Consider the following 19,718-nt stretch of genomic DNA (forward strand, 5'->3'; position numbering starts at 1 on the left):
CGGGGTCCAAAAAAATCCTGCGTACTATAATGAAATAACAGTTTTTCATCGTTTGTTATCTGCAGAATGGCGTACCGGTACATCGGGCAGATTAATACTGTACGACGACGACTCAACAACTAAGGCTGAGGGAGACTGGAAAAAGAGGAACACGCTGAACCACTACAGAGTGCCGGATGGCGCGTCTCTGAATCTAGTCTCGAAACAGTCGTCTCTCTACAACATTTCGATACTCTCGGAGAAAACTGACAAGTCTCACAAATATGAAACACTGAATCTCAGCAAATTCAGCTCCGCCAGTCCTCCGTTGTCCCGTGCTACTTCGCCGCTAAACCATGATCACGACAGCGGAATAAAGTACTGGCATCTCGTCAAGCATCATGACACAGACGCTCAGAAGGAGGGCGAACGCGGTAACAAAATGGTCTCGGAAATATACCTCACAAGGCTACTCGCGACCAAGGGTACCCTCCAAAAGTTCGTCGATGATCTGTTCGAGACCATATTCAGTACCGCGCATCGGGGGTCCGCTCTTCCCCTCGCGATAAAATACATGTTCGATTTCCTCGACGATCAAGCTCTGCTTCACGGCATATCAGACCCCGAGGTCGTACACACGTGGAAGAGCAACTCCCTGCCCCTTAGATTTTGGGTCAATCTTATCAAGAATCCAAACTTCGTATTCGATATTCATAAATCGAACATCGTTGACTCCTGCTTATCTGTCGTCGCCCAGACCTTCATGGACAGTTGCTCAACGTCGGACCATAGATTAGGTGATTATGCAAATATATCCGTCGATTTATGCCTATCTATATTTCGAGAATTTCTAAGAACCTCCAAACACAGCATAAAAAAATGTATGATAATATACCTTGCGTTGTCATAATTGCTAATTATACTATCGATTTTTCAAACACAGGTAAAGACTCGCCGAGTTCCAAGCTATTATACGCAAAAGACATTCCAGGGTACAAAGAATGGGTGGATCGATATTATTCCGATATTAAAATTATGCCCGCAATCTCTGATCAAGATATGAACGCTATGCTTGCCGAAGAATCTAGAGTAAGTACCTTCGATATTTTTATTGACGTACGTTTTAACCAGCTTTACGCACATTAGATTCCCGAATGCCTGTGTGGAATTTTCCACAATTCAGTCCTGCATCACGGCAGTTTACAGGAAATATTTGCAAATTGATAAGAATATTCTAACATCAAAGTAATATAATGTCAGTAGTGCTTTTCAAAACTAACTTGAACGAGTACCAGTGATAATAAACTATTTATTCACCCTATTCCCGCAGCTGCACTCGACAGAATTCAACACGAACTGCGCACTCTACGAATTGTACACATACGCGGTAAAATACAACGAACAATTAATCGTAACGTTGGAGGAGGACGAGTTTTCGCAGAAGCAGAGGCTGGCCTACAAGCTCGAGCAAGTGCACAACATAATGGCAGCGGAGGGAAATCCCTGATGTCTCGCTAACCATGTCGATAGTACAACAACGTTCACTAGATCTCGCCAGGATTTGCCGTGCTGAGTTATATTAAATAGGTATATTAAATTAAATTCAATTGATTGAAACAAAACGGAAGAAAAAGAAACAAGAAAAGAAAATAAAAAAACATTTCCGATTCACACGAGAAAAATCCGACGAAACGAGCAACTGGAGCCTTCGGCACGCGTCCGTCTGACAGGCTGATGGCACCTCTTCTGCACTTTTTACTCCAGTGTTGATGACAACGTCGGGAGATAATGTCATCTCGGGTAACACTGACCTCAAGTATCAATGGTGTATGATTAATATTGTGCTTGAGGTAACGAGAAGTGTGTTACTAAACGATTATTACGAAAGTGATGACGATGAATAATTGGGCTGCAATTTTTGCCGCTGCGTAATTTGATATTACGTAATGTAAATAACATGTAATAATTATGAAAATTCATGGGTGTCTATAAAGCATTCTAATATCGCGGTCATGTAAAACACACAAGAAAAATAATGATCGCACCTAATTACGCACACACGGATCGCCGCTTCGCGTCGGATATTAAATCGTGTGAATAAATATTATCGTCGTCGTTCTCGTCGTCGTTTCTATATAAATACATATATCATCGAAGTATCATGACGACGACGATATACGAAAATAATCTTTTAAATGATAAAAATAAATGTTATTATGATAATTAATGATTAATTGATAATTATTTATAATTAATTAACAAATGTTGTATATGTGTAAAACGATTTAAACGACCCGACTATCAACTGATATACACGTATATACGCATATACGTGTATATCATTATGCATAGCGTATAAATATTATATATAAATATATGTATATATATATATATGCATGTATATATATATATATATATATATAAATATACATGGATGCATACAATTTAAATACTATATCGTAACGATAAGTAATCGTAATTGATTTTAACGAAGAAACATTTCCATCCACCGCTACTAGCTGAGAACAATTTTTCGGAATATGAACTGAGGTTTAAGGATAACAATTAATAATAATCACTAATATTAATAATTATAGGTAGTAAGGATAAGGAATAATAATAACGATAATGATAATTAATATTTCTACGTATAAAGGCTCACACACACACACACACACACACACACAAATCCACATCAAGACATATACTTACATTAATACACAAACGAAACGCTCAGGTATTTAAATCTATGCATCATCAACTACTTCCGAGAAGACGTCAGAGAACGCTAACGTACACGTACCTTTGATACATGTATATATTTACGCGTGTGTGAAAGTTTGCGCGGAGACAAGGATTGTTTTTTTTTTCTTTTTTTTTTTTTTCTCGCTTTCTTCATGACAGCAAGAAGGTACAACGCACGAAGAATGCATAATTTTTTCCGGGATTACGAATTTTTCGTGCACCGGTCAATTTTTCCGTTTCGTCTAAAGACAAGGCCGTTCCTTATCATCGACGGTGGTCAAAAGATCGAAATGTGGGTTTTAAGAAACAGGACATCCGATCCCACAATATTATCTGACTCTGTGCATTCGTTCTTTTTTTTTAATTTGAACCGTATACAGGTGATTCTGTACGTCGTGTACACGTACGTTACAACGTTAAATACTTGAGGTAAAATCGTGAAAAGACAAGAGCGAAGTGAGAGGAGAGAAGTAAAAATTTGAAAAATTTGAAAAAAAAAAAAAAAAAAAAGTTGAGACACAAAATCGAGAACAACACATCCAAGCAATGGAACAGACTGTGTATTTAGTTAAGTATAGCTATATCATTATGTATGTATATATATTATATGTATGATCTATAAGGCCACGTGCGCGAGGTTATCTCGATGTGACGGTTGTGTTGAGTGTGCGTGCTTCCCTGTTATTAACCCCCTAGTCCCAAAATCATTGTATGTAATCGAATTCCCCCTACCTCTCAGCCCGTCATCATTCCTCCATTAATTGTCAGTTTTCATCGGTCCATTTGTAATTTGTATAATTCGCTGTCATTCTCGTCATTCTCGTATCTGTTATATTATAATTTTTTTTTTTTTTTTTTTTTTTTTAACTCTTATTTTCTTTCTTTAATTTATCTACATTTCTCCATCATATATCGCCATCGTTGTAATTGTAACGTTACGCATATACATGTATTTGTGTGTGATATATATATATATACACATGTATATATAGGTATATATAAATCCCTGGTACCCCTTTCCTCCTCCATTATTCCTACCCCCTCCAATCGACGATAAACCATTTCGTGCCACTTTTCCTCGTAAATAAAATAATATGCTTCAATGCCTCCGTCGTCATGTTGTTGTCTCATTCTTAATAATTATTGTTGTAATTCATAAGTTATATAAAAAAGAAGAAGTAATGAGCGAAGGAAAAAGTGAGAGAGAAAAAAAAAGTATCGCAGGAGAAAGCAGAACAGAAATAACAATAACAACAACAATAATAATAGTAGTAGTAGTAGTAGTAGTAGTAATAACAATGATAATGATAATAATAACAATAACAATAACGATGATAAAAATTACTGTGGTAGTTAATAATTGATCACTGTTTAAGTATTGTCTGATTGTATCGCATCGATAACATATTATGGGTACTGGTACGAAATCATTGTATGCATATATGTATGAATATTGATGTTACGTACGACTGACTCGTTGAACGCAAGTATGTAATATACAGTATATACATGTGTGTATGGATACGGATATAGATATACAGGTCTACATACATGTGCATGTATTCAAGGGTGTCCCATATTTAGGTTGTTGACGAATTTTTTAACGTATATCCCCCGAAATCATTTTCAAATAATTCAAAAAGCGTTGCCTAATTTCTTCATATTTTTTATCTCAACTCTAATCCGTGCCGACAACAGGGTGAACTTTGCTATTTAAAATACACGTGTTTTCGGACACATTTCTAGCGTGTATTGTATCGTAAGAGTATGCAATTCTTCGCGCTTGCATGGCACGATGATGTGAATTTTACTCTCAGTCAGTAGCACCGATGATCGCTAAAACTTCGCAGTTACAGATTTTTTCTTTTTTTTTTTTTTTTTACCCTTACAATAAATTATCTACTGACAATTTGTTCGTCGAAACACGTGTGTTTTCTTTTAAGTGAGAAAATCCACCCTGTTGTCGGGACGGGTTAGAGTTTAGATAAAAATCTAAATAAAATTTGGCAATCGGTTTTGAATTGTTTGAAAAGGATTCGGTATGTATGCGTTGTAAAAATATGTCAACAACCTATATACGAAACACTCTAATATACATGTATACGCATATGCATATATGCATGTATACATGAAACGATAATCATTAATGTAACGTTAATTATCATTATATCTGTGGATAGATAGACATATTTAGAGTGAATGTTTGCACGTTTAATTTTGTACGCGTACCGATGGTGAATTGAGGAGCGAGGAAACGAGCTGATGGAAAAACGATACTTCACCACAAACAGACAGACCAAATACTGCGAGAATATTATCTCTCTTACGATTTACACAATGTACACGCAACATACTCCGTAGGTATACAAGGATACATATTGTTGTTGTTGTTATTATTATTACTACTACTACAATTACTACTACTACTGCTACTACTAGTATCATTATTATCATAGGTATACGTGGATATGTTGGGGAATGGGAGATTATGATGACAAAAAAAAAAAAAAAAAAAGTGTGAACGTTGTAATAATTGTGTCAGTTTTAACCAGTGTGTCAATTTCTATGTGCAGTTGTCAGTGGAGAAAGTATATAAATATTGCTCAAAAGAAACAAACGGGGAAAAAAATAAATAAAAAATAAACAAACGAATGAAATGAACCGACGAGAGGGGGAAAAAAAGTGAAAATGTTACGCGAAAAAAAGAAAAAAAAAGAGAAAAAGAAATTAAGAAAATGAAATAAAAACAACTATGTTTAATATACGTGTGTGTATTTGAATGGAAATGGAACGCTAACGAAGCTAAACGAAACTATGCAAAACGAAACGAAACGTACATACATTATTGTAAACTTGGTAGAAGAAAAGTAAAAAAAAAAAAACAAAAACCAATAATTACAGTAATAACAAACCTTAAAGATTGTAAATAAAGTGCAAACTGCGAACGAAGTTTGATAATTGTGAAAATATTTGAAAAACTGAAACTAGTAAAATCACAATGATAAATAAATAAATGAATAAATAAGAAGATAAATGAATCCTTTTCAACAGAAAACGAAAGAACGAGACGAACGTGATGAAATGCATTGCACAGTAGGGTGGTAACGCCGTTAAATAAATAGACAGATGAAACGAGTGAAAGAGAAATTAAAAAAAAAAAAAACAAAAAAAAATGGATTCTATTCATTAGCTTTGGAATATATCGATGATTTATGCATTGTCATTGATTTGCCTCGAGCATTCGACAGACGAGCATTAACATGTTGTTGTGAAACAATACGACAAGCGCCAATTTATAATGGTACTAAATAAACCCAAAGTGCCTCTGGTAGATTTTTGGGCATGTAAGCTTGAGTAATAAAAATAATAATAAGAATAATAAGAATAAGGATCATTAAAAACGAAACAGAGAACAAAAAGAAAAAAACCAAAAGGATGCTAAAAACTAGAGACGTTTATTAACAATAACGTGACACAATTTACTAACAAAACGATAATAATGACGATATATAGGTAGATAGATAGATAGATAGATAGATAGTTAGTTGGTAGCCTGTAGTCTGTGTCTGTGTCAGTGTCTGTCTGTCTGTCTGTATCCCATCCTGAGTGTCCCACCTGTCCTCCCTCTGAATGTTACATATTAAATAAGAGTAAGTGAGAAAATTAAGGCGAAAATTAGACCGCGGAATGAGAGAGATCGTAAGAAATAGCGCATAAGCAGTTGAAAAATAATGAACAACAGGGAAGTAGAAGGATGGAATAAAAGTAGAGAGCGGATCGAAACGAAAAGTTTGAGCAAGCAAAGAATAAACAAAATAAAATAAATGCATAAATAAATAAATAAATAAAAGAAAAAAAGAAAAAAAAAAAAAAACGCCTCCGAAAATTTTTAACAATTTTAACGATTCTTCGTTACTCATCGATTGAAATTATTATCACTCTGCGAGGAAACCGCCCGCGTTACCCTGTCGTAAATGCATTACGGTAATATAATTGCGATCATTGTGCTCGTCATTCGTTATTTCATAATTTTAAATACACACACACACACACACACACACGCAAAAACTCAAACACAAAAACTCGAACACACGTTTTCGCGTTCGCAGATACACTCTTTCACAAAATAATAATACCTCTTTGCTAACGTATAGATATAAATATATGTGTATGTACATATGTTTATATACATATATACACATGTATACGTATAGATATATATATATATATATCATATGTATATTGGTGTATGTATATATTGATGGTTCCTTGTTATGGTTATTATGTACGATTCTACGATGACGGAGAAATTCCCAGTTTGTAAAATTTCTAATAACATTATAGGCTAAGATACCGTACGTATAGGTATACATACGTATATATATATATATATATTTAAAAAAAAAAAAAAAAGGACGATGGGAAGCGGAAAAGTGAAAAAAAGAAGAAAAAAAAACAGAAAACGAGAAAAAACGAAAAAAAAAAAAAATACAAAACATAATAATGATATGTAATTTGTTGTATACCGTTTGTGCGCCAAGCTTTCCCCCGTAATACTTCCTCTTGTGCACCCGAAAACGATCCCATTTTTTCCTGTCCCGATATCATCATTCCCTTTCATTAACCGTTCTGTGTGCGTAAATTGTACGCGCCCTTTACCTGTGAAATGTTATCGTATAATTGTGCGTCTACGTCTGCCGTGTACGTTCGTTTGTTTGTATTTGTTTACTTTTTCTTTTTGCTTGTAGTTTTTTTTTTTTTTTTTTCTCTTAAAGAAGGAAAGAACGAAGAAAAGTAGGAAAAACTCAAGAAAATGAAAAGAAAAAAAGAAAAAGTAAACAAACATTGTGAGACAGGTGCGTGCATTCACTAATATTGCGTGCATCTGTTATAAAAATATCGTCTCTTTACGCGTATACATAATTAAATAATAATAATAATATCATCATGGTACGTGAGAAGTATATACATGTATATGTATAATATATATAATATAAACACACATATATTATGTTATGTGAAAACAATGTTCGAGTGAATAAGTGACGGGATATTAAAAAAGATGAATTTGAATAGCTGTAACGAAGAAACAAACAAACGAACGAACGAACGAACGAACGAATAAAATGTATGAATGATTGAATGAGTTTATGGCATGTACGACTAAACGAACAAATATTATATATATATATATATATGAATAACGGAGCGAATGTCCATGGACTGTGTAAGACTGAGAGATGCAGCGAAGGGCTATACGATAAAAATCAGTCGTTTCACCCCTCGCAAGCTCGTATAATTATTTTTACTTTGTGATTATATATTATTATTTAATAAAATTCAAGTACTCACATGTGTATGTGTATATATATATGTATGTATATATATGTATACGCAAACATCCACACACACGCGCGCGTGATGTACTTCGCATGTATGTACATCCGTACATATGAAAGAAATTACATCCGTTTATACGTTACGTCGGTTTATAGTATAATAGTCATGTTCCTTCTTTTTCTTTTTTTCTTTCTTTTTTATTTTTTACATAGTTTTTTCCTTTTATCCTTTAATCAGTCGTTTATATATATATATTAGTAATAGTAATAATAATGATAATATTAATAATAATAATAATAATAATAATATTAAATAAAATAAATCTATATCGATCGATCGCGATCTTGCACTATGTACGTTATTTTTGTACTTGTTTTTTTTTGTCGTTGTTTCTTTCCTTTGTTCCGTATTTTTTTCTTTCAAATATATGACGAGAATTCACTATGTTTTTCCTTTCATTTTCACGTCCAATATTTTTTCAACATTTGTATATTACATTATTATGCGTATTATTAATCGTGTGACACGTGATGATGTTAAGGGAAAAAAAAAAAAAAAAAACGAAGAGAATTTGGGAAAAAAAATGAAAAGAAATTAAACGAAATAGAAAACGTGAACGAGAAAAGGAAAGAGAAAAAGAAACAACAAACAACCATCAACACAACAACAGCAACAACAACAAAAACAACAACCTGATATATACATATATATATAATAACTATATATATATATATGAACATGCGTTTTAAGTTATAATAATAAATCTCCAAGTTTTTTATATTATTTTTGTATAAATGTGTGACGATGATGACATGATATGCGAATATGATTAATAGTATCAATAGTGTAATAATTTTGTATGTTTATTGAACCAAAAAATAAATATTATTGATAAAGAATACATTCATATCGATATTAAAAATATAACAAGATGCACAGTGCCGCGTGTATGTCACGTCATTTTTTACTTGTATTGATATGAACCGGTGCAAATTTTTATCTTTTCCTCCATCTACATCACAATTGTCGATAAAATTATTCCTTATTATTCTCAACCGGTGACATGAGTTCGGTTTCCGCTTCACCCCGCACATCACCCTTGTTCAAGTCGATTTCGTTTTGTACAGTTTTCCAAGGTTTCGGTACAGTCTGTTTGCTCGTGTCGTCTCCACTATCGTAGCGCAAAGCTCGGGGACCAATAACGCTGAACACAACTGGTAGGAACATCAAACCGTGCCACAGACCGATTGTAACAACTAGGAAAAATATTTTAAAAAACGAGCGAAATACGTAAGCCTCGGATGTGGCCAGCAGCGATAACGCGAGCAGAGTTGATCCCGCGCCGTAAACAACCGCTGCTCCAATGTGTTTAACGGCGCTTATAGTCCGGGGAACTCTGCTTCCACCAACGTCCGGCACCGCCGAATTCAGAAAGGAGTGAGCAACGTGGGCGGCGTAATCGACGCTCAATCCCACGGCGAGCTCGAGACCGATGCAGGACACTATGTCAATGGTCAAACCCCAGTAATACATCAGACCGCAAACGTCGACGAGGGTCAGAAGCACGCACAAGAAGATCCAGAAGCAGGTCTGAGGCTCCGCGACCAGCACAGCCGTCATTCCCATCACGCATATCAGCGCGAGGATCAGGTTCCGGGTTACCTCCTGCGATATCGCCTTGTCCGTAACCCAGGTCGCGAACACCTTGCTCCATACCGTGACGAACCCGTCGATTCCCGAACCAGAGCAGATCTCTTTTAGACCGTCCATCGCACCGAGCCATTCCTTGGGATCGTGGAATTTCGCGAAGATAAATTCCATACTCGATATCAATATTTTTGGCGCCGGCTCACCGCAACTTAGGTTCCCTGCGAAACGGAAGTTCGTTTGATACTTTCCGCCCGACTTACTGAAGAGAAACTGCGATAGGTAATTCCTGAACGATGACTCGTCCACTTTTGATAAATCTGGAAATTAGAATAATAAACCAGTGAATATTAGACTGTAAATTGAATTAAGTTTATTTATTCCCGACTCGACTGAAATTTTCACTTTTATTATCCGAAAAGTGGGTCGAAAGTGGCATGTCATTCCATCTTATACTTTTTTCCCGCAAATTCTTATTTTACGTCGAGATTTTTCCACGAGACGCATGCGCAGTGCAGAAATAAAGAAAACAAAAGAGGTGGTCTGGCCAGAGTTGAGTCGGAAATCAAGTCCTATAGAGAACACGGGAATAAAGTCAATTATTCCCTCGGTTGATTATTGCCCGAGTAAACACGGGAATAATCTTCGACTTTACTCCCTTGTTAGATAATGTACCATTTGATGTCGACTTCACTGTCCAAAAAAAAACCTTTCGCATTTCTAAGCCTTACCTTCAACGTATAATTGGTTCTTCGCGAACCGGGCAAATTTCACCGGCCACTGATCAATATTTTGCAAAATGTCCAAGCTTTTCAACGTCTCGCATAGTTGTAAAATTTTGGGAAAATTGGAGACGTAATCGAGCTCTCCCATGAAGATAAATCCCTCGTGGCCCTGTTCGGGATAGTGTTGTTTGAATTGGTCCAAATATTCTGCCAGATATGTTCCCTCCGGCAGAAACCACTCGGGATCAAAATGCTGCTCTAAACACGTCGAGCCGTATATACCGAAGGCTGCAATACCGGCGGTTATCACCAGCACCGCGGGTTTTCCCCACCTTGTTAATATTCCGCGGGAATACAGAAAGCCTGTGAAACGCCACGAGATGCGATCCTCGTTTTTGGTCCGCGGCTGATAAACGCTGTGTACTATGCACGGTAGAATCCCGTTCCTCTTGGCCTCGATCCGTTTCGTATCGAGGGTAAAAAATGCAACGAAAAATGTGATTTGCAAAAGGAAGGTAACAAAGACACCGACCGCTGCGTAAATACAAAAGGATTGAAGAGACGGGAGGATCTGCAACCAGAAATAAAACCAGCCTTAAAATATATCCGCACTGCAATGCACGTGCACTCGAGACCTCATCTTCTTCATTCGCTCACCGTCGACGCGCCTATGACAAAGGCAACTACGTCCGTCAAAGACGTTATGAATATCGACGATCCAGCGTGGCTCAACATCAGTGCTATTCTCTCGGTCACCGGACGGACATGATTCTGCTCGTTGGAATGGAGCTGGTCCCAGGCTGCCATCATGACGAATATGTCGTCCACCCCGAGACCCATTAGCATGAAAGGCAAGGACGTGTGAACTGGTCCGTAAGGAACTCCGGCCAAGGAGCAAATTCCCACGGCAATAATGAAGGCTCCACCTACGCACATCAGCCCCGCGCTGGTCAGGCAGGACTGTTTTGGACAAGGAGAAATGGGTCAGAAGTTGGCGAAGTAGGGTAACTGCACCATTCTTGGTCACTCCACCACTTGTGGTAAAAATTAGTTTGAATTTTAATCTCTTAAGTTGCTCTATTCGTGACAAATACCCAACTTTGAACGAGTTTTTATGAATGATTCTTACGCGCCACTCGACCCAGTTGAATCTCGAAAGTATAACTTGAACGTAAAGCGACATCAGCATTATTCCGCCAATGAGTTTCGCGATGTCCTGAAACATCGCTGACGAGCTAATGTCCCCAAAACTCCTGCCGGCTTCATACCAAAGAGCTAGGCCTCCTTCTATGATCCGTTCTTCCAGTCGAAGCTTGTCAGTTTCATCCTTGGCTGCTTCCAAAAAGACTTTTTCCCATTCTAAAACGTCTTCCGTTGCCTGTAGTAAGAAATTTTATACTCAGGAAACTAAAGAAGGAAGTCGTCTGATTTGATCGGTAATGCTCGTGGAGTCTGTCAGCATGAGCAATGTGGAACTAACTCATTGTCAGACTGCAGCGTAGTTAAAGACGAATCGGTCTGAATGAATTCACTATCATTGACTCGAATAACATTTCGGGAAACTTTTTAATAGTTCTATTTGGTGTAACAAAGAGGCAAACTCAACAAAGGGCCGAGCATAAATTTGCAATATGAGCGAATATTGCAAATACGAGAAGCGAAAATACCGTTGCCTGCTTGTTGCACACGATTCTTTATAATATAACAAGAGTATGTTACGCGTTCTTTCACGAAACCGAAAATTGAGGTTAGGATCCCGTAATGTCAGATTTGTTCGCGACAGCGCATGCGCGCGGTACTGAAAATACCACTTTTAACTCCTAGGACGTAAAGTGATCTTTTCAGTACTCCGCACATGCGCATTCGCAGACTGACTTGACAGTCATAGAAATGGATACTTGGTGTACGGAAAACACGCGTGAAAAAACACGTAAAACATGCTCACGTTGCATAGAAGATATTTTTCTCTCCTTCCAATTTTTTGTTTCAGACAACGGTGCCAATTCAACTTTAACGCGCCGTCGTCCATTCAAAAAATAAAAACGGAATCACCGTGTTCTACCTTACCCAGTCGGCAGTTCCCACGTCGTTGCCAATTTTGTCCATGTCAACCGCTGAAAAATTCACATTTAAAAACCATTGGGTTTTTACCGCCGTTGCACCGATTATCCGTCCAGTATCATCCCTGATTATGCCGCCTAAGAGTTCACCGTAATTCATTTTATGTCCCAAACTGGGACTGGTCTTTACAGTTTTTATACTGCGGACAATTTCATCTGTTGTCAAGTTACTCATTGTAGCATCGTCAAAGTTCCATACATCCAGAATGCTCTTCAGGTAGCAGCTCTTTTCGAACGAGTTATACATGTTGCAGTACACGCTAGTCGGTATCCACGACAATATACCGAAGCTATCCTCATCCTCATTCTCAGATTCGTCTTGTTCATCGTCGAAGAAATAGTCTCCAACATTGTCTGGCGAGTTGATTTTACGAAGCGTCCGTACGAATTTGGGAATTACGGGAATCCTGCGTGAATAATCCATATATATACAGATATTTCATGTTTTGTCTTTCGCTCAGAAGAAATGGAAGTTTTGTAGCGTGTTTTTTCCAATTAAAAAATTCGTGCGTTAAGAATATTACAAGTGTTTGATGATGTATCGTTATCTACAGGGGTTGTTAATCTGGGTAAATTAGTACATCTACACATATCGAAAAACTATATAACCTGCAACCTGCTTATCCTTCTATAGATTAAGTTGACAAATAAAGTCGTGATAAATTACAGCTGATATAATAGTTTTGACCGGTTACATCGTCATGTTTCGGTCACACGTTCAAGATTAACCATAAATTGAAATGTAGAACGTGCTGTGACGAAAATTTCCAGGTCTAGATATAAAATCACAAGAGTGTATAAAAGAGATACACGATATGTGCGTATCTTCAAGATCATCATCATCATCATCATCATCATCATCATCATCATCATCATCATTATTATTATTATCATGATTCATTTCTCTAACATCGAGTTATAACTATACTCAGAAAAAAATTCATAATATAATATTGTAATAAGTTTTTTTTAACTATAATAACGCACTAAACGAAAAGGTTACATCTATGACCCCTGATAAAATTCACTCAACTTTAGAGTAAACTGAGTATAAAATATGTAACTCTGGCTTGACGTTTATAATCCAAGTAACTCTACAGACCCCGATCATAAAACAATTAACTTCTGTGTATAGGCTGCATAGACAATTTTTTTTATCGTTGGGGTCCGCAGAGCTTGTTGGATTGTAATCGTCACGCCAAGATTAAGTCGTTTATAATCAGCCTGTCGAAAGTCGAATGAATTTTATCAGAACGCCATATATTTTTTTACAAGGCCGAAAAATCATTACTGTTACATCATTATAAATACAGAGCAAATACTGCTGTTGATGTAACGACAAAAAAAAAATAAAATAAAAAATACTCCAACGCTAATTGTATCACAAGTCGCAGAGGCAGATAGTGTATGAAAATAAAAAAAGTAAATCTTTTCCCGATTGATAAAACCATTCGTATAAATTAATATGGATAAAAATTCTTACTTTAAGCACACATCTGTCCAGGACGTGTTTCCTCCAGTGGTTGCGTGTGACTTTAATATACGGCTCGTCACTTCGTTCAGCTATAAAATCGTAAGGTAGAATTTATCAACCGGATGTTACGTGAGTAATCACCTTATAGTCATTGGCTTGACCGACAACAGTTTTTTTCCATTAACGAACTTTGTAATTAAATAACTGCCGTATATTCAGGTCCGAGGACACAGAATATTCTAGGCTTGCCATCGATAATGAATCATGAATTGAAACTGATAAACAAAACTGGTTTTTCGTAAGTATATAATATCGTTAGAGAACTCAATTTTATATTTGCGATTGAAAACCAGTGAGGACTTTTATATTTACCGAAATCAGTGAATATTCACCAATTCATATTTTGGAGTGCACAAAGAGACTCGAGCAGATCATTCTACAGTTCGTGTTACAAGGGCTTTGAGTATTAAATAACTCGTTTGTTTCGTTCAACTGAGTTTCAAATTATGCATAGGCGTAAAATTTAGCCGTGTAATATTTGTTATTATAATTATAATCCGTAGACCGATTATTGCCGTGCGAAACCAGTTTCGTCGAGTATCTTAAGGTCAGAAATCGTGAAGAGATACGATATAAATAGAATTCACCTGTACAACCATTAACACGTGTTGAAACAGTTTTTTTTTCCTTTGCAAAATTCATCTCATACTGCAAGAAATTTAACAATTTTATTACTACCCGTTTGCAGGATTCGAGTCCAATCTTATCACGCTCACCTTCATAAGCGCCCGAGGCTCCAAGACGTTTTCACCGGTCATAATTAAGGTTTGAACTCTCAATCCCTGGCCGAAATTCTCCATGATCCATTCCGTGTCTCGTAGAAAATCGGAGTCTGGAGGTACCCAGAGTTTGAGAGGGTTCTTCTCTTGTCGGAAACACAGAAGTCCCGCGAGGCAAAATAGAACCACAACCGTACTTCCGGCAAGCCATCTGGCCGGACGTTGTGCGATACGAAGTCCGAGTCTTAAAAGAAAAGAAATTAATATTTCAGGGTAGAAACGATTAAAGAGATGATTTTACGGACGGAAAACCGCGATACTTAATCCATAGATGAGCAGTTTCACGATTGAAAAAACTAAAACGCGGCTATTAGATTTATGTCGAATGTTAACGAGAAATTGGAATGTAAAGAAATCGTAACACGATAATTAAGTTGTTATTTGACTGAAGTGATCGTATTGAACTTACGATTAGTAACGTTATCCCAACGATTCATGCCGAGGAAAAACCGTTATTTTGCGACTTTGAAATTGTATGAAATTCAGTAAATCGTAATAAAACAAAACACACTCGTATTTCGAAATCTTAGTTCCTTAACCCTTCGGAACATAAATCGTCCGTACCGCAAAATTATTCGCGTGATGATAAAAAAGTCTAACGCTTCTGTGCAAACGCCGAACGCGAAATTTCAAATATGATAATAAGATAATATTTATAGGTCAAGTTGAAAAAATAACTGGTGAAATCTGTTTAAAAATTTTATAATTTAACTGTCTAAAATGTTTGTGTAGCAAAATATTGATGCAATTTAATTATTTATCAAAAATAGTCACTTTAGTAAATGAGATTTTTTTTTAGATTACGTATATTTAAAATTGGAATATGACTTAATATGTGATGACTCGTATCAAAAAATAACAGTAACATTTACATACTTATCAAATATACGAAATAGCTGATGACGATTATAACGATAAAAATTATTTATCACATTTTTGCATTAACAAGTATACGAATTTCTTCAGATTACGGTGAAATATATATACCACATATATATATATATTTTAGAAATGGCGGAACTGTTTTTTTATTACCATATTTGCTTTGGTGATGAGAAAAAATCTCACAGTTTTAAATAAATATTTTTTTCCCCTTCATATTTTAAGTATTACAAAATTTTTATTTTTCAATATCCTAAAAAGCATAAAATTTTGCGAAGGTAAGTAAATTTTCAGGTGATCATTTCATTTGAAATTTTTAAAAGAACAAGATTCGAGATGAGCGTGAGAACATTTCTCTACACATTAGTGTTGAAGAATTGAAAATCATTGCAATATTAAGACAAGAGTGATTTTTGTTACGATAACGTTACTAACTTCATCAAGGAGGATTTGATTTCGTAATGGAAAATGTATAAATCGTTCATCTTGGTTAAAATTGTACGTGGAATCGGATACAGCGGAAACAAAATAGCACAATAAAACGTATGCAGGAAATCTCTGGTCAAAAGCTAATCTCCGAGTCACGTGTGCATCTCCAGTGCAAGCACACGTAAAAATTGTTATTCGTATTTTATTAGCTACGCTCGGTTTACATAAAATGTGTAATTGTCACTGATTAGAGTTTGCCCTTTGACCAGAAATTCTCTGTATATGTTATACTAGCAGCCCATCCCGGATTCGCACGGGCATATAATAATTGTGACGTAACTATAAAAGATAGAGACATGCTATCGCGACATTTTTCACACATTTTTTACACGGCAGTGCGTGTTGCAATGGTAAAAAATATCGTGTTATAATTTTTAAACATTTTTTTAGTTCACAAGCAATTATTTTGCTAAGATACAGATAACAGTGGGACGTCTAGTCATTCGAATGTAAAGAGTGTGACGCTTGCATTTATATCAGCATGATACATATGTATGTATAATGTATAAATCTAGCATGGGTGGCTCCTCCATTGTACCATTGCATTGATTGCGATAGCCGGCGATTACTATGTTATAAGTATTGCAGTCGGTGTAGCAGAGTTAAGAGATAAAATAACAATGGATGTGTGTTTGTTTCCACAATTTATGTCAACTGGTAGGTTATAACAGTAGCAGATAAGTTGTAATCTTCTACCCATGTATTAGGGTGTTTCGAAATAAAAAAAATTTCGATTTTCCAACGGGCCACACCTGAAATAGTTAGTTTAGGTAGAAACAAAAATTCTGGCGAAAGATGAGCATTGTCGGTTGAGTGGAAGATCGGGCACATTTGATTTTTAATCCTTTTTACCTCTTTATCGAATTTATTCGTTTTTCCCATTATAAGGATACTCACGCCACGTGTTACATATATACATATGACTCTCATGTTTACATCCAGAAAATATTTTGAAAAAAAGTAAAAGTAAACAGTCTAAAAAACTAGGTTCAAAATTATGATCGTCATTTTCAAATCCGTTTTTTAAATTTATGCGTAGATTTCTTTATTTCTGTGTCTAATAAACCATGAATTTTACACGAAATTGATTGTAGAAGATGTCGATGGACATAATGGAAATTTGAATTTTCAATTTGAAGTTACTGGAAATATAAACAAATGAACTATTGATTAGATTATTATACTTTCGTTTCGTTTCAATTCACTTTATTTAAAATTAAATATCGCGTATTTCTAATCAATTATTGCGTATTATAGGTATATCATTCAGTTTAAGTTCTTTGCGCAAAAACGAATTAACTGTTTTTATAATTCGTTATTTATATTTTTTCGTGTTTTGTCATTTTGTACTCCTTTGTTCTAGAAAAAAAACGATAAGGAACTTCGTTCCAAAAACAGTAAATAAAAAGTAAAAGTTTCGGTGCCAATCAAGTTTACTGTTATGGAAGACACAAAGTGAAGAAATTATGAGAAGTACGTAAAGATGGGAAAATGTTTTTCAATCGTTGATCGCGGTAAAATTAAAATAATAAATCCAACACCTCTAATTTTAACTTACTCATAAAAGACACGCTCCGACGTTCGAGATATGTGTACAGGTACACGTCGCAGCAGCGTTCGGACGGAAGATTTCGCTTTATTACCCGAGTTGTTCTCCATCTCTTTGTATTCCAATCTGTCCTGATACTGCCGCCGCGGCGTGTAACTTTGCCGAATTTTGTTGGAGTACTTTTACCAAACGTCACATTCTAGTTTTCAGTTAGAAAAAAAATTAATAAACGCGAGTGCGCGGGTACACGTATTACAAAGCGTACGCTACTGCACATTCATATAAATTTGCGGTCCCAACAGATGACACGATTCTTCGCTCAATGGGTAACTTCTCGGGATAAATGGTTGTTGCATTTATCATTCGGCTGTTATAGAGAAATCTGGGTAATTGTGCATTGATAGATCGACTCTGCCAATAATCACATACTCGATACGCTTTTATAACGTTGAGGAAGTAAGAGAACAGGAGACGAACTCCGGTATAGAAAGTTGCTTCAGATTTCAGTGCAGAGTTAGTAGTACCGATGTTTGCCACTCATTGCGTCTGTGTTCTTTCGTCGTTCAAATATTCGACTATTAAGTGTTGACAGCTGCCTGGTTTAGATATTTCGAACGACCCAAGAACAGGAATGCGTTTAATAAAGTTTTGTGCATGCATGCACCGGATTACAGCCGGATGTCGATGACTGGAACGCAATGCTGCTAATTCTTACTGGAGGTAGCTTCGTAAAGTGTAACGGGGGAATGAGAGAGAGAGAGAGAGAGAGAGAGAGAGAGAGGTGCGTGTCGGTTATAATCTGTCTCGCTCTACCTACCGCTAACTAGTCTAAAGTTGCATTGAGAACAGTCGGTAAGTATAAGAGACTTGTTTACCCCTAGCCGCTCGAGCCAACCCAAACGTGGAACGAATGACCGTAAACGAGCCAACAAATCTCCCTTCCATCTTACATATTCAATTCCCTACTCGTTTTATCGTTCTATTTTTACGTAATTTGATCAACGTGATCGGCAAAAACATCTTTGCATTCAAAGGACCGAATTCAAACGGTCGTCAGTTCAAAATAGTGTCGAACATTGCCGCCAAACAGCGCTTGGGTAGCGGGTGACCATCTTGTGATCGTGGACAAGTGGTTGTGATCCACGGCAGTTCCTACATCCCGGCGTATTTGACTCTTTCGTGAGTATCTGAAGCAATGTTTCGTTGATCAAAAACATTTAATAAGTGCCGACAGTCGGTGTGAATGCATCTTATACTTAATTGCTAATATCGCGAGTGCAGTCACATAACGAGAAACACGTTTAGGTCGGGTCGTGTGTTTTGACTAGTATAAAACAAATGCCTCTCTCTCGCGATCTTGTTTATACATCGTCTTGCTTTTATTTTGACTTGTCGGCACCTCGAAATGTTCTCATTCGTATGTAGTACGTGAACGCTGAGTAAGTGCGCGTTCAAGCTGAGTGAATCTCATCAAGTGTTGCGTGGCTGCAGGTGAGTCTTGCATTCTGTTTATTACTCGACGCTTCACGAGTCACGCAATTGTTCAGCACTAGTAGAGTTGATGTTGTTTGTATCACGATTGCTTTCTGCTTACGAGGCACCGAGGTACACAGTTCGGGCCAATTATATTTGACACTCCTGTCATTGATCAAGTGGCATAAGCTGTGTCGTCGTAAAGTGTGACAAATCAAATTTGTGTTAGAGATCGGCATAACAACCGACACGTTGTCTATCACATATCTGGTATATTAATTACTATCCATATTCATGATTACGACAAATAACGAGGCCGAAGGTTTGACCTAACCTAGCAACCTATCTTTTTTTCACTTCTTTTTCATTCTCCTTAGTGACAATATCCCGCGAGGGCAAGTGTCAGTTTTTATTTAGCTTACCACGATGCATCTCGACAATGTCATGAATTATGAA

At 36.4% G+C, this 19,718-nt stretch overlaps 3 protein-coding genes and 1 long non-coding RNA gene across 7 annotated transcripts in view; 3 read left to right on the top strand and 1 right to left on the bottom strand.

Annotated features, from left to right (window-relative positions):
• The window catches only part of LOC124305363 (plexin-A4), a 68,103-nt gene extending 65,820 nt beyond the window's left edge, over positions 1-2,283 (top strand). For 3 of the 4 annotated variants that reach the window (XM_046764695.1, XM_046764694.1, XM_046764697.1), the window contains 3 exons: positions 42-776; positions 923-1,068; positions 1,310-2,283. In XM_046764695.1, the coding sequence (XP_046620651.1) occupies positions 42-776; positions 923-1,068; positions 1,310-1,486 (1,058 nt within the window). In that variant the 3' untranslated portion in view covers positions 1,487-2,283. The remainder of the gene's footprint in view (positions 1-41; positions 777-922; positions 1,069-1,309) is intronic. The other variant, XM_046764698.1, reaches the window with a different exon arrangement.
• Positions 2,284-3,985: 1,702 nt separating this feature from the next.
• LOC124305372 (uncharacterized) lies at positions 3,986-6,460 on the top strand. Its single transcript, XR_006908372.1, has 2 exons — positions 3,986-5,591; positions 6,419-6,460. It is a non-coding gene; the product is annotated as an uncharacterized LOC124305372 (long non-coding RNA).
• A 2,451-nt stretch (positions 6,461-8,911) lies between these two features.
• Positions 8,912-18,225, bottom strand: LOC124305366 (patched domain-containing protein 3-like). The gene is made up of 8 exons (XM_046764703.1): positions 17,799-18,225; positions 14,807-15,053; positions 14,040-14,119; positions 12,504-12,963; positions 11,566-11,814; positions 11,094-11,396; positions 10,443-11,007; positions 8,912-10,031 (listed from the first exon to the last, which is right to left on the bottom strand). Exons 1-8 carry the CDS (start codon positions 17,897-17,899, stop codon positions 9,100-9,102), a joined length of 2,937 nt encoding a protein of 978 aa, XP_046620659.1. The 5' UTR covers positions 17,900-18,225; the 3' UTR covers positions 8,912-9,099.
• A 710-nt stretch (positions 18,226-18,935) lies between these two features.
• LOC124305371 (uncharacterized) overlaps positions 18,936-19,718 on the top strand; it is a 72,338-nt gene continuing 71,555 nt past the window's right edge. The window contains exon 1 of the mRNA XM_046764717.1: positions 18,936-19,280. The gene's annotated coding sequence lies outside the window, so the exon portion shown is untranslated. The remainder of the gene's footprint in view (positions 19,281-19,718) is intronic.

The sequence above is a fragment of the Neodiprion virginianus genome, chromosome 5 (assembly GCF_021901495.1).
Source record: "Neodiprion virginianus isolate iyNeoVirg1 chromosome 5, iyNeoVirg1.1, whole genome shotgun sequence".
In the NCBI taxonomy this organism is placed as follows: Eukaryota; Metazoa; Arthropoda; class Insecta; order Hymenoptera; family Diprionidae; genus Neodiprion; species Neodiprion virginianus.

Coding starts and splice junctions, on each gene's coding strand:
- LOC124305366 (XM_046764703.1), bottom strand. CDS start 17,899: ATGGAGAACAACTCGGGTAATAAAGCGAAATCTTCCGTCCGAACGCTG. Junction 14,120..14,806: donor AGCCTCGGGCGCTTATGAAG/GTGAGCGTGATA, acceptor ACGATTTTATAG/CTGAACGAAGTGACGAGCCG. Junction 11,815..12,503: donor ACGTGGGAACTGCCGACTGG/GTAAGGTAGAAC, acceptor TTCTTACTACAG/GCAACGGAAGACGTTTTAGA.